The 14,088-nt window shown below is 40.3% G+C and overlaps 1 protein-coding gene across 1 annotated transcript in view; it reads left to right on the top strand.

Annotated features, from left to right (window-relative positions):
* The window catches only part of CDH2 (cadherin 2), a 1,080,070-nt gene that overhangs the window by 984,271 nt on the left and 81,711 nt on the right, over window positions 1-14,088 (top strand). The window contains exons 11-12 of the mRNA XM_044065441.1: window positions 7,288-7,430; window positions 8,311-8,544. Of these exons, the coding sequence (XP_043921376.1) occupies window positions 7,288-7,430; window positions 8,311-8,544 (377 nt within the window). The remainder of the gene's footprint in view (window positions 1-7,287; window positions 7,431-8,310; window positions 8,545-14,088) is intronic.

Below are 14,088 nucleotides of genomic sequence, written 5' to 3'. Positions count from 1 at the left end.
CTAAGCCTCTGCTTACACTTAGCAAATGTAGCACAACTTGTTATAGATTTGGGATGCACAGCTAGGCTTAAAAAGGCTATTGTGGTTGTTAGCCTAGTAAACACATATAAACCTATTAGTCACATTTCCCTTACACTCCCTCCCAAAATGTTGGCACCACTGAACAGAGTTCATTCCTTCCCTAGGAAAAAGTGCTGTGTCTGCCCCTGTATATCAAGTCCATAAAACTGCAGAATCAGGTCTATGGCTAGTAAGTTCCTCAGGACATTAAGATGTGTGGTATCTTCAGTTCTGATAGCTGAAGGCATTGTCCATTCAGGACTCTCAGTCTTTGTCATCGCTTTTGGGACAGATTTCTGCTTCCCCTCAGCCTGAGCTACCATCAGTCTCATCCCCGGGACAGAAGGCACAGAAGTCCCAGGTGACTACCACTTTAGTTGTCTCCTCTTCGGATACTTCTCAAGATCATCCCCCAAGGAAGTCCCTGCGAAGAAGAAGTGCAAGAGGAAGCACCTGGACTCCCCGGAAGAGTCCTTCACTGAAGATACTGATTTTGATGAAGGGGAAGGTTCTCCAGGTCACCCCCTGATGATGATTCCATCGGGGACATCCTAGAAATCCTGAAACAGAGGGGTGGCTGTTCCTCTATTCAACCTTCCTCAGAGGAATCAGTATACCTGGAGACTTTTCGTGCCCAACCCTCTACTTCTTGGTTCTCTCTGCCCGCTAATGTTCTTATTAAATTGATCGCTCAGTGGGCGTGGAGGATACCCGACGCCATAGAGCCAGTCCTCAAGAGATCTGACCGTATATTATTGGCCCCTAAGGATGAGCCATATTGATCCAAAGGGATTCCTGTTGACACCATAGTGATAGCGGCTGCCACCAAAAATGAACTCGCAAAGAGAGTGCGACTATCCATCCTCCTAACAAAGAGTCTAGGACATTGGATAGATTTGGGAAGCATGTTTATGCTTCAATGACCTTTGCTCTAAGGTCCTTAAATTATATGGCACACTTTACTAGATTACAGAGAGATTAGATTACAGAGCTTTCAAATACTGTCTCACAAGCAGTAGCTGAAGGGGTGAATGACAAAGTTACCTCTAAGCTTGCAACCCTTGATGCTATCTCTAATTCATCCATGAGGCTCATTGCTTATGCAGCTGAAGGGACGACTAGAGCAGTGGGTTCAGGTATAACTATTAGAAGGCATTCCTGGATGTGCTTGTCTGACTTTGTGGAGCCATTTAAAGCGTCATTCATCAATGCTCCCTTTGACAGATCTACCCTTTTTGGTCCTAAAGTAAAAGACACTCTAGCCAGATGTGAGAAAAATGGCAAGACTCTGTTTGCCATAGGCATACATTTCTCCACTACTCAGAGACCGTATTCTGTGTACCAAAGAAGTGGGAGTTTATGGTTTAAAAAATCCAAAGGGCCTTTCCAAGACTCACAAGGCAAAGACTTTCCCCAGAGCAGAGGGAGAAGCAATAGAAGACGCCGCCCTAGGGGCAGAAGTGGACCACAAAATCAGGGGTCCAGATAATGTTTCTCTGGAACTTCCTGTCAGCATCCCTGAACAGCGGCCCAATTGCCTTCCTCTGGAGGTACTCAGGGGGCGGTTATCCCTGCATCAACCTACCTGGTAACTGATAACTTCGGACAAATGGGTGCAGGGAGTAATATCCAGAGGTTACAAAATTCCACCTGTTATGAGTCCAACACCCCAAAAAAGACTCCCAGACGTTCCACCCATTCAAAGGGAAGCAGCAGTCTTATAAATTGAAAAACTGCTCGACAAAAGAGTCATCTGAAAAGTCCCACCAGACCAAACAGGATCTGAGGTTTATTCAAGATTCTTTTTAGTGCCCAAAAAAAACAGGGGACTGGAGACCCATTTTGGATCTCAGCCAGTTCAACAAGGCAGTTCACCAAACCAAATTCCGGATGGTCTCGGTTCAATCGATACTTTCTTTCTTGGAAAAGGACAACTGGATGTGCTCTGTAGACCTCCAAGACGCTTATTACCACATAAAAATGGAAAAAAGCTCCAGGGGGTTTCTGTGCTTCCGGCTTGGAGCCAGTCATTTCCAGTTCAGAGCATTGCCCTTTGGTCTCACCAGAGCTCCCGGGTTTTCATGAAATGCATGGCAGTGGCTGCAGCTCATCTCAAACTGCAAGGTTTTCGAGTCTTTCCATATCTTGACGACTGGCTCCTCACCACTATCAACAGGCAACTTTTAGAGCAAGCAAGAGACTACACCATAAATCTTTTTACATCTCTAGGCATAGCGATAAACTTTGAATAGTCCAGACTTTAGCCTTCTCAGCAACTGGATTTTATCGGAGCTCATTTAAACACTGTTTCAGGTAATGCGTCTCCCCCTCCAGAAAGACTTCAACATATCAAATTCCAAGTCAGACAAATTTTTCGGAACAACAGGGTTCCAACGAAACTTGTTCTTCAAACATTAGGCTACATGGCTGCATCAATCACTGTAGTTCCTCTGGCAAGGTTTCATATGCAAATCCTGCAGTGGTTACTAGCTTCACAATGGTTTCTGATACACCAACCAATGTCTCATCTAATTTTGATCACTAACCATTGCAAACAGGATCTCAACTGGTGGCTACACTCTGACCAGATTCTCTTAGGTTGGCCATTTACTCTTCCTCACCCCCAAGCCATAGTGACCACAGATGCTTCCCAGATAGGGTGGGGGGACTTTATTTGGGAAGGACAGTCCAAGGCGTGTGGTCCCAATTGGAGGCCAACTTGCACATCAGTGTTCTGGAAATGAGGCAGTGCTGTTAGCATTGCAAGCATTCCAAGATGCCCTTCCTTTCGGGATAGTAGCGTTTCAGACAGACAACATGTCAGTAGTCTGGTATATAAACAAACAAGGGGAACCAACTCTTACCCACTCTGTGGAGAAGCACTCAAAGTTTGGCAATAGGCGATTTCTTCCAGCTGCTTTCTGACAGCAACGCACATTCCAGGAAGTTTCAATGTGATAGCGGACAAGTTGAGCAGAATGATTCTCTTGCCTTACGAGTCTCTCAAGCCTCTAGTGGCAAAGAAGATTTTTCACCATTGGGGCCAACCTTTTTGCCTCTCCCATGAACAACAATTCCCATGATCGCCAAGCATCCTTTACTCTCCTCCCCTGTCCAACAAATTGTTATTGATCATCACAAACCTTTGAATAGAAAACTGTATCAAAGCAAATGGGAGAAATTTGCTATATGGGCCTTGAACAGAGGACTAGACCTTATACCAGTCCCATTCATGAAGTTCTAGATTTTATAACTACGCAATTCCAATGTGGTTCTTCTACATCCATGATTAAAGTCCATCTACCATCAATTTCAAATTTTCATTCAAGCCTGAATGGCTCTTCTCTAATGCCTCACAAGCTTTGTAAAGCTTTCTTAAAAGGACTCCATTTAAGGAACCAACTCCCCCTTGGGATCTCGCTGTTGTTCTTCAGGCCTTTACTAAGACCCCTTTGAACCATCAGCATTGTGTGACTTGAAATATTTGTCCTGTAAGACTTTATTCTTGGTGGCTATCACTTCTGCAAGAAGAGTATCTGAGCTTCAGGCCCTATCCTGCAAATCACCCTACTTGATTTTTCATAAAGATAGAGTTGCACTCAGAACAAGTCCATCGATTTTACAAAAGGTAGTATCCGAAACCAATATTAATCAGTCTCTACAATTACCAGTATTTTACCCTAATTTTTCTAACAAAGGGGAATATGCCTTTCATTTGCTAGATATACACAGACAACTACATTTTTATCTTCACAGGACAAAGGATTTTAGAAAATCAGATCAGCTATTTGTAGCATTCTCTTCCCTCCATATGGGTAATCCAGTTGATATGGCTAACGTTTGTTTATCACTCTAAAGGTCTCCAACTTCCCAAACCAGTTCAAGTCCATTCAACAAGAGCTGTGGCAACATCAGAAGTTTTTCATGCCAGAGCTTTTCTAGATGACATCTGTGCAGCTGCCACATAGTCTTCTCATCATACCTTTATCACTCATTGCAAACTAGATCAGGTCTTGAGGGGTCGAGCATCCTTTGGCTCTATGGTGCTTAGGAATATTCTTCTGTGAGACCTCCCTAGGCTAAAATAGCTAGGGATTCTGTCCCACTGTCAAGGATTGGGTTAAGTTTGACAACATCAGATAAAGAAGTTTTACCATAAAGTTCCATCTGTGTTGTCGATCTTCACCAATCCTTGACATCCCCACCCTCCTTCCCCCATCCTAAGACTCTTAGTAGACTGGATTAGTCCTTAGCTAGTTTCCTTTTAAGGACTCATATATGGCCTCGGTCAGTATTTTCTTTAGTTGATTATTTTTTTCTGCCTTTCTGTCTACTAATTTCTTCAGCAAACTCGGTCTACAGTAACTTCAGAGAGTTGCATTATGGGTAGTGCCAGGCTCAAGAGTTTGGAGAGCACGTGCTGGAAGATATGGCCGAGTTGGTTCCGAGGTTCAGGACTGAACCCACTGTCAAGGATTGGTGAGGTTCGACTACACAGGTGGAACGTCATGGTAAGACATAACTTCTGTTTCCTCAGCTACTGAGAATCCAGGGGTCGTAGGACAAATCTCAGAGGAAAGATAATGCCAGCATCAAAGAGATGATCAATGCAGTTTTTGGCCTTTAAGTTTTCAGACACACTTGTCAACCAGAAATCCTGTATGTACTCACTGAGAACGCAAAAATCATGTGGTACAGCAAAAACCTGTTGTGTAGGCTGACCACAAAAGCATTGCACCTGGTCCTGTAGTCAGGTTTGATCCTCAGGGCATCTTGCTTACCATCATAGGTGAATATCTTGACATATTAGTTGATCAGTACATAAGTAGATCTTCACAAATGAATACTGAATAGGGATGTATTTCTGGATTTGGTCCACAGTTAGGATGTTCCAGAAACAGACATTCATTTTTGCTTCTCCTGAAAATAAACAGTTAAGCACATTTTGCACCAAGACAGCACACACACATGGGCCTGTGCAGCAGAGTCTTTCTCCATCCCTAGGTGGGACAATTTCTGTATGCTTTTCCTCCAATTCCTCTTCTCTTCTCTTTTCTTATGTGGCAATCCAGAAGCCAAAGGACGGTAGGCTAAATGCTGTTCAAAGCACCCTTTTGGCCAAGGCAGCAGTAGGTCTCTGTCCTGCTGAAAATGGCAAGGATGGAGTTTGTCCCACTTCCTTAGCATATGGAGCTCTTATCCCAAAAAAGGGGTTCACTAATACACCCCAACCTGCAGGCCCAAAGGCTGATAGCATGAATATTCTAGTGGTCATCCTCTTTAGGTATATATTTATTAAGGATGTGCTTGCTGTTATGAGACAGGCAAGCCAAACATAAGGAAACTGTAACTAGTAAAATGGAAAAGATTCTCCCTTTTATGAATGTGGGAGGCCCTGACTATAACCAGTCATCAGTGTCTGCTGTCCTCTGATATTTTCAGACAGTTACCAGTCAGGACTATCTTACATCTCATTCAAAGAGCACACACCTGGTATCTCGTGTTTCCCTGTCTTGGAATCTCATCCTTTATTCCTTCGTACCAGTTAACCGCTTCTTTAAAGGGGTGCTATAACTTTGGTCATCTGTAGGACCCCTCCCATGGGACTTAAACTATATCTTGCAAAAGTTAACTTTACCACTATTTGATTTACTAGCAGCAGCACCCCTCTAATATTTGGCTTGGAAGACTCTTCATCTGGTAACCATAACATCTGCCAGAAACATGTCTTTATGTGTATGTAAACCTTTCTTATTTTCCACAAAAACAATGTAACTACATATCAACCTCATTTTATTTCCCAAGTGGTGGCAGAAATTTCCTTAAATTACCCCATTAACTTGCTGGCATTCTTCTCTACCTACCATAGCAAGGAGTAAAATATTGTGCATACCCAAGATGTGCTTAAGCAACTGAGATTTTACCAAAGGAAAAAAAAAAATAAAGACATAAAGAAAACAGATCAGTGTTTCCTAGCGTTTCACAGAAAAGGGAAGTAAGACAGGCTGACTGGAAACAAACTGTCAAAAATGGCTAGCCCAGTGTGTCTACCTTTGCTAGTCCTTCTATGACAAAACTGTACCAGGGCACGTTAAGGCCCACTCAGCAAGAGCAGCAGCAGCAGTCACCATGGCCCTCCTAAGATGGTTTTGCACATAGTCCATTTTGGAAGTAGCTGCCTAATCATCTGCCCACACCTTTTTTTCAAACACTACAACAACTGAACATTACCTGTAGAACTAGGGCAGGTTGTGCCACAGCCATAATATAAGGGCTGTTATAACCTATTCCTTCCCTGCAACAGCCACCCTGTGATCCATAAACGTAAATTTTCCCCAGAGTTGGCATTACTGCACAAGTGAGTACAGTGAACATAGTACAGATGTGTAGGAACTTAACACAATTGTAGATGCTTTAGTATGTTCACTCTTGCACTCTGAGAATCCCAGGATGCTGTTAAGCTCCACAACAGGCCTCAGCTAATATCGGGGAAGTCGGAGGGGCTGAGGAGTAGCTGGCAGACCTAGAGTGGATATGAAGCATTAGGTAGGAGTACCATAAGATTTTGTGGGGACCCAGAAAAAAAATCTACAAGTTGTCTCCCCACTTGGCTTTGCATAGTGCATGGAATGGGAGCTCTGGGAGTTGTGGATGAGCTTCCACTTGTTTGCCACCTGGATGGCTGTTGCTCTAGCTGTTACCAGACCCTTGTTGATTATGTGGAAATAGAAAAAAAATAAAGATAGCATGGTCAGATGTCCTTGTAATGTCACACGTGCTGACATCCAGGTGGGAGGGTGTCTGTCCAACCTAGATAATTAAAGGTAAAAAGCTGTGGAAGTCAACCTGGATGTCCAGACATCTGAGGCAGAAGTCCTGAAAATGATCACAACTGCAACAGTGAATATATTCGAACATCGAGAGTTATGATAAGTTCCTACACAACTGTACTTTTTTTCTTGTATTGTAAACTGCAGAAACAGTAGACTTCTGAACATAAGGGGTCCAGCAGCTGTAAACAGTAGTATAAATGCAGGTATATGAACCTATGTACTTAATGTGTTTTTTATGTTTAATTACTTCTTTTATGTAATAAGTTATGACTGTTAACTTTGTATGTATAAGCAACAAGCAAGAATGAAAAAGTAATTATTCATTTATAAATAGAGAGTGAGCAGTTGCATTTTCCCTAACTTCTTTTTACTGTAATTGTATTCCTCTGGATAGGTACTCAAAGCTGTATGATCCTGCTGATTGGCTGAAGATTGACTCTATTAATGGTCTCATCACAACCACAGCTGTTCTAGATCGAGAGTCTCAGTTTGTGAAACATAATATGTACAATGTTACCTTCCTGGCATCTGACAATGGTATGTTATCTAACGTACATCATTTGTGTATAAATAATGTAGATGATACTGTTTTTGAGACAATTTGTTTGTGATATTCTAGGAATGTGTCTTACTAAGAAGTGCCTCATAGAAAGGTGATAATCATTTTCAAGTTTCAGTATTGCAAAGCAGATATGGTTTGAGGCAGCATATGTAACAGATGTTAACATTTGTTGATGTTGATTTTGTGTGCGTGCGTGTCTGTGCGCTTGTGTATGTGGTGATTTATCTGGCCTGCTGAACCAGAAGCCAGGCATCCATTTTCAAATTGTATGTAACAGCTTGACTTTAGGAAGGGACAGATGGTCTTGCAGACATTGGCATAGTGGGAAACATTCTTTTTGGGGCACAAGTGGTCTATTCTGCCAGTGTAACACATTCATGAGGGTGAGGTAGCATCTGTGCTTAATACTGGACAATGCAGCAGATGTGTTGCTTTCTGTATATTATTGCATGGTGCATCCCAATCATTTAATAGTGTAAGATTTTGGACGTCCTTGTGGACAGAGGTCTCCTGGTAATTCATGCCCTGCTTGATTTCTGTGCTCTTGCTAGTTTTACCTGGCATACATTTGTCAGGGTGCCACTGTGTTCTCACTTTTGTTTGAAAGTAAGGATGTCAGATAGAATGGATATACCAGGAATGGGAGATAACTTGGTGAGATAGGTTACTTTACTTCTTGACTGAGCATACACAAGCTGATAAAAATGTATCTTCTTTACAAACTGTGGTGATACACTCTGTCCTCAATTTGTTCTTGCAGAGATAAAATTCTGGCTTTCCTGTACTTCACTTGCTTGATAAACTTCCAAAGTTAAGGTAATCTATTTCTTATAATCTACCATTTTCTTAATACAGGTGCTCCTCCAGGAAGTGGAACTGGAACTTTACAAATATATCTCCTTGATGTTAATGATAACGCTCCACACGTGTCCCCTCAAGAGGCAGAGATCTGTGAAAAACCTGATGTTGGTGCTGTCAACATCACAGCAATAGACTACGACATTGATGGCAATGCTGGGCCTTTTATTTTTGAACTTCCGACTTCACCTTCCGATATACGAGCTAATTGGACCATTACTCGCATTAATGGTGAGGCATGGATTTTATTTCTCAGAACACTGTGACATTCCTTTGCTTGAATCCCAGACTTAGGGTCATCTTGTACATAATTTGTACTGAATATGTTTGATGGTTTAAACATGAAAACATTTATGGAAGTCGAATCCTGTTACCAGCACTACCTACAAGTGTCTTCTGCTTTGTAAAATAAACGTATTGCCATTTTGTTGTAACACTTTTGCTATTACTTCATAGCCAAAGTGGGTATTGTAGTCTAGTGCTAAAGGAAGGTTTTGAAGCTGAAGGCACTTTTTTGATTCACATTCTCAGCAAGGCAGGATATTCCTTTACACAGATTGCAAGTATCACTTCTCTTAGTCATTCTGTGTTTGACTGAGAAAAGGGACACACATATGATTGAGAAAAAAGAAACATTCTTCAGCCTCTCATTTCAGTGACCACAGTGTCCTATAGAAATGTCAGTATTACTTTTCAGAACTAGTTGCTTGGTGTACTTCAATATGCAAGATATGTAGCCTTTTTAATGTAGACCGTGAGAGAGAAATTCTGCAATACTAAGATGCTTTGGCAAGGTGGTACTCATTTTAGGTGGTTAGAGAAAGACTGGTTCAGTTTATAGGTAGATATATTTTTTAATTTGTAAATGCATATTTGATATTTTTTTGTATTTTGAGTGCTGTGCATGTCCCTCCTTTCTGTGCATATGAATGCTGCTCATAAAACTTCTTTTCTTGGCTTCAGCATGTCTGCCTAATCAACAGAACATCTTTTATATGCATAGTTAAAGTGTATTTTTCATATTTAATTTCCATTTGTATTCCTCATGTTAAATTGTAAGTGGTTTTGCAAAAAATTAAGATCATTATATGTTGTTTGTTTAGTTTCATTGCTTTCTAAGTTTTTCTGTCTACCCACATCCACAAAATGATATAGTGGTAGATATTAGCCAAGGGTCTGTATCATTTAATCGAAAGCTTAATTGAGCGAATTGCTAGTTGTCGAACCTAATTAAGCAAAAGCTCAATTAAATGAATGACCGTTTAAGCGAAAACTTTCTTAGGGAAAAAAATAGTTGCCTACTCACTCTCTGTAACAAAACAAAACAAAATTTAAAACTCTGCAAAGTGGGGGGGCTTTGCCCCACCCCCTCACCCCAACTAAATATACCAACTCCGAGATCACACTACAGTGGGAAAAAGGGCAAATTCTCAATGGTGGCCAACCATGTCCTTTGGGAAAAATTTGTTTAATTTGCTTAAACGGTCATTCACTTAATTGAGCTTTCACTTAATCAGTTTGACAAATAGCAATTCACTCAATTAACCTTTCAATTAACTGATATAGACCCATTAGCCAATAATTTACAGACATCTGCAAAGTATTCTTGGTAGGAAAAATAACTAAATTCTTTAACTTCTTAAACTGTGGTGTCATGACTACATCATCACATATGTTATTTGTCTATGTAAGGTGTTCTACTTGAAAAACTAGTTGACAACTTGCCTTTTTTGAAACAGTAAACTCTTGATTACTGTTTCCATTTTCGCTGGGACCAGGCCTTAGGCTGGATAAACCAATGGCTGGTTAATCAGAAAAAGCATACAAAATAGCATTTATAGGTTATAAATCAGCTAGAATAATAGGATCTGTGTTAGTCTGGATTTCTTTAATGAATATAAAGTCTAAAACACAATTGTCTATCATTATTTAGCCCAGAGGAGGAGAAAGTGTTGTTATTCTCTGTTGTCTTTTGCTAGGGCTATGGCAGAAATTTGATGGCTGGTTAAAGAGAAGTTGAATAAGACGGAGTCTACCGTACATTAACTTGTTTTTTCTTTGCAACCCTTTGTCCCCACTGCCTGCTGATAGTCATACCCTCTCTTGCTCTGTCAGCCAATTTATTCTTATTTCCAGGTGAAAGCTAAGCCTGAGGAGTCATCATCCAGGCAGCTGTTATGGATGTTTTTAGCATTTTGTAGCTTTCTCCCAGCTTCCCTAACCTCAAACGTATCCAGCAAAGCACAGAAGAGGGACGGCAGTGAGCTGTCTGCAAAGAATGACCCTTCATTTCCACAAGGGGTGTTACTTTCAAGCAGCCTTGCCCTTCCCCCTGCAGCATGAGTAGTGGTGTCTCCAGTATCCATTAGACAGATTATACCACCTTGTGTGCATCCATTTGTTAGCAGAAGCTGCCATCCTTCTTGGGAGGTGAGCATCCCATACCAATTCACTCCTCTCCCCTCCCTGTCTGGCTCTTTCAGTGCTGGGGGCTCTAATTTAACCCTTGTCATCTGGATCACAGTCAGAGTAACAACCTTCTGTAGCACAGAGCTTGGCATTCTATACATTAACTTATGTAGTGAGGCATTGTGGGTTCCATCTTTTATGATGGCTCCTGGCAAGTTTCTTCAGATCTCAGGTAAATCTCAGGGCGAAGAGGGTAATCCTTATCAACAAAATAAATTGCAAAATCAATGCTTTTTTGCACCAAAAATTGTATAATCTGGTGTTGTATCTGGTAAAGAGATTATACCCAACTTCAAAGCTGTGCTTCAGAAAATGGCCAGTGCAGTTATATTTGTTAGTCTTGTATTGATCTTTGCATGCTCTGCTTATGTGAATGGCTAACAGGAACATTTATTACATCTAAGAGTCGTTAAAGAAATGTCCATGATATGTATTGTGACTACTAAATCCATGCCTTACAGATAGCTTTTTAAAGCTTTTTTTTCTCTAATAAGTGCAAAAATTCCAAATTTCTGTTATAGAGTAAATTTTCAAAGTAAATAAGTAACAAAAACACAACAATAACAATCACAAATGGACTTCAAATCTAAATATTCCATGCCTTTGCCTTAATAGACTTTATCAGACGATTCCATTCTTCTGGTATTTTGTTCATATTCTGTTATTCTTTACCATTATTTGGTTTTGATTGCTGTCTGTGGAAGATCTGTAAGGTTTATGGTACCTTAAGGTTTCTGCTTTAGAGAATGTTACTTTCCAGTGCATCACACAGACAAGCTGAATGCCATGATTTTATGCTTAGAGCTATATAATAATGGCTCATTACCATTCAGAAATTGTACACACTGATCAGATAGTCCAGTCACTGTGCCCATTGTAAATCAAGCATATACCAATAGAAGAAAGTCTGACTGCTGAAGTACTATTGAGGGGCCAGACTTTTCTAGTATGCTTGGAGGACAGAGCAAAACACAAGAAAAATCATGTATGTTGTACAAAACTAAAGAAACAGAAACATACCTGATTTTCTTTGTATTTCTGCACTGTTCCTAAGTCTCAGCAGACTCTCATACTTGTCAACTGGCCATATTTTCATAGAATGTCCAGATTTTTACCTCATAGTTTTGGTCTTTTCCTCATGAAAAACTGTATTATTTTGGCAAGCCACTGCATATTGAAGTCATTAAATAATGACATATATTTGAGGTTTAAGCTTCTCATGTTCTTTGGAAAATGCACAGTAACACAAAACATCCTATTCCAGTAACTTTCTAAGTTTATACAAGAAAATGATCTGTCCCTGTTTTTGGACCTCTGTTCTCCCCATTATGTTGGGCTTTGTATAGCTGTCTTGCAGTAAGATTATAAAAAAAAAAACACCAACAGAGATTCTCTTTTCTCCACTGTTTTTCCTGAACAGCACTGATTTACCGTGCAACCTTGGGAACGTAAGTGACATATGCATGCTCAGTACATCAGCAAATGTGGAAGCACATTACAGTGCCATCATACAAAGGCATCATTTAACTCATTACATCTGAGTGACACCTCCTTTCACCAAGAACAAATCACCTAATTTTCAAAATACTGAAAATTCATTTGACTGAATTTCATTTCACTGAATTGTAAGCTGTAGAATTGATGTGGGTTTCTGTTTGCCTTTAACTTGTTTGTGTTAATAAGAATTTTTGAAACTTACAGTGCTGAGTGTCAGAATACCAATAGTAATATAGAAAGTGGTGTTGTAGTATTTTTAAATGTGGGTATGTATCTTTACATTTGTATGAGAAGTATCTAAAGTAATATGGTGGAAGTTTTGTGCATTCCCAACAGTAGTGGCAGCGTGTAGAGTTCTGTGAGGCAAGTAAAAGGTATATGCCCTTTTCCCCACTGTAGTGCGATCCTGGAGTTAGTATATATAGTTTAGTTTTAGATTGTCTGGTTTCTGTTGAGGATAAGTAAGTAGTTTTTAAGTTGTGGAAAGAGGTAGTCATTAGTTTTGTGAGTGTATTTGTCTAGGGTTTCCTATTTAGTCTTTTGAAATTTAGTATTGTAAGCTGTCAGTGAAGTGAGAGTCAGTGAAATGAGTTGTCAGTATTGTGAAATTTAGATGATTTGGTCTTGGTGAAATGAAAGTCAGTGAAATGAGATTTCAGTGATCTGAAGTAGACCCATATATATATATATGTGTGTGTGTGTGTGTGTGTGTGTGTGTGTGTGTGTGTGTGTGTGTGTGTGTGTGTGTATATATATATATATATATATATATATATATATATATATATATATCCTTATCGCCCCATTCACTTCAAGAGTTGGTGTGCAGAGGATATTACCTGTTTTTAGAAATAATACAGATCCCACAGACCCCTCCACTCCCCGACCACAAATGCTTACATGTGTCTTCTTGTTTCCACCAGGGAGTTTAACTTAAGTGCACCGTGAGTGTTACCACTACCCTTGTATGGTTCATGGCTTTTGCTTTACATCCATACATACCTCTTTATATCCCCATACCCTGCAAGAGGTGGACATGCAATGGGCCAATGTGAGGAGCATCACCCATCTTTAGAAGTGATGTAACTTTCAACTCCCCACACACACAAACACACACATGCACACAAAAATGCCTCCATATTGTCTTCACCAGGGGAATCTAACACAATGTGTGCTCCTCAGGCATGCTCACCCACCCCCTCCCTCATAAGAGTGGTGAGCAGGCATAGTTTTGTCTTTCCCTTTTCCACTCCCATCGGCTCCGTCAGTGCTTAATGCACTGATTGAGCCCAGGTTCCCTTGGTTTTGCTCAGGCCTTCATCCCTATACATCATGGAGTTAGCATCTTACTGTGAAGATGTGCTTCTTTTGAAAAGAAGTAATTATCATTGTGGGTATTCTCATTCTGTCTCTTGAATGCTGACTTTTCTCCTTCTTGCCTAATGTCTTCTCTAGCTACCAAGTTACTGCCCACATCAAGCTGCCTAGTACATCTTACAAATGTGTCATTCTTGCATTGTGGATAGAGTTATAACATTTCCTTTTCCTGTGTTAATCACAACAAAGATTTCTTAAGCCCACTATTCAAACTCACTTCCCCATCACTGTCTTTAAAAATGATAGCAGTTTTAGTATTCTTATTTGTAACATTGATTTGGGTATAACTATTAATGATATATACAGATGTAAGGCAAAAATCATGATCCCCCCTTTTAAAAACTTAATGTACCATTTCAACCCATGCACTTGGTAGCAGCTACTTCCATGATTTAAGCATACTGTACTGAAAGAGATTAATGCTTCATTCCC

This window comes from Protopterus annectens, chromosome 3.part0, assembly GCF_019279795.1.
Source record: "Protopterus annectens isolate FY-2018-M chromosome 3.part0, PAN1.0, whole genome shotgun sequence".
NCBI classification, from domain to species: Eukaryota; Metazoa; Chordata; order Ceratodontiformes; family Protopteridae; genus Protopterus; species Protopterus annectens.
Note: the sequence above shows the minus strand (reverse complement) of the source record. Positions and strands in the feature narration are given on the sequence as shown.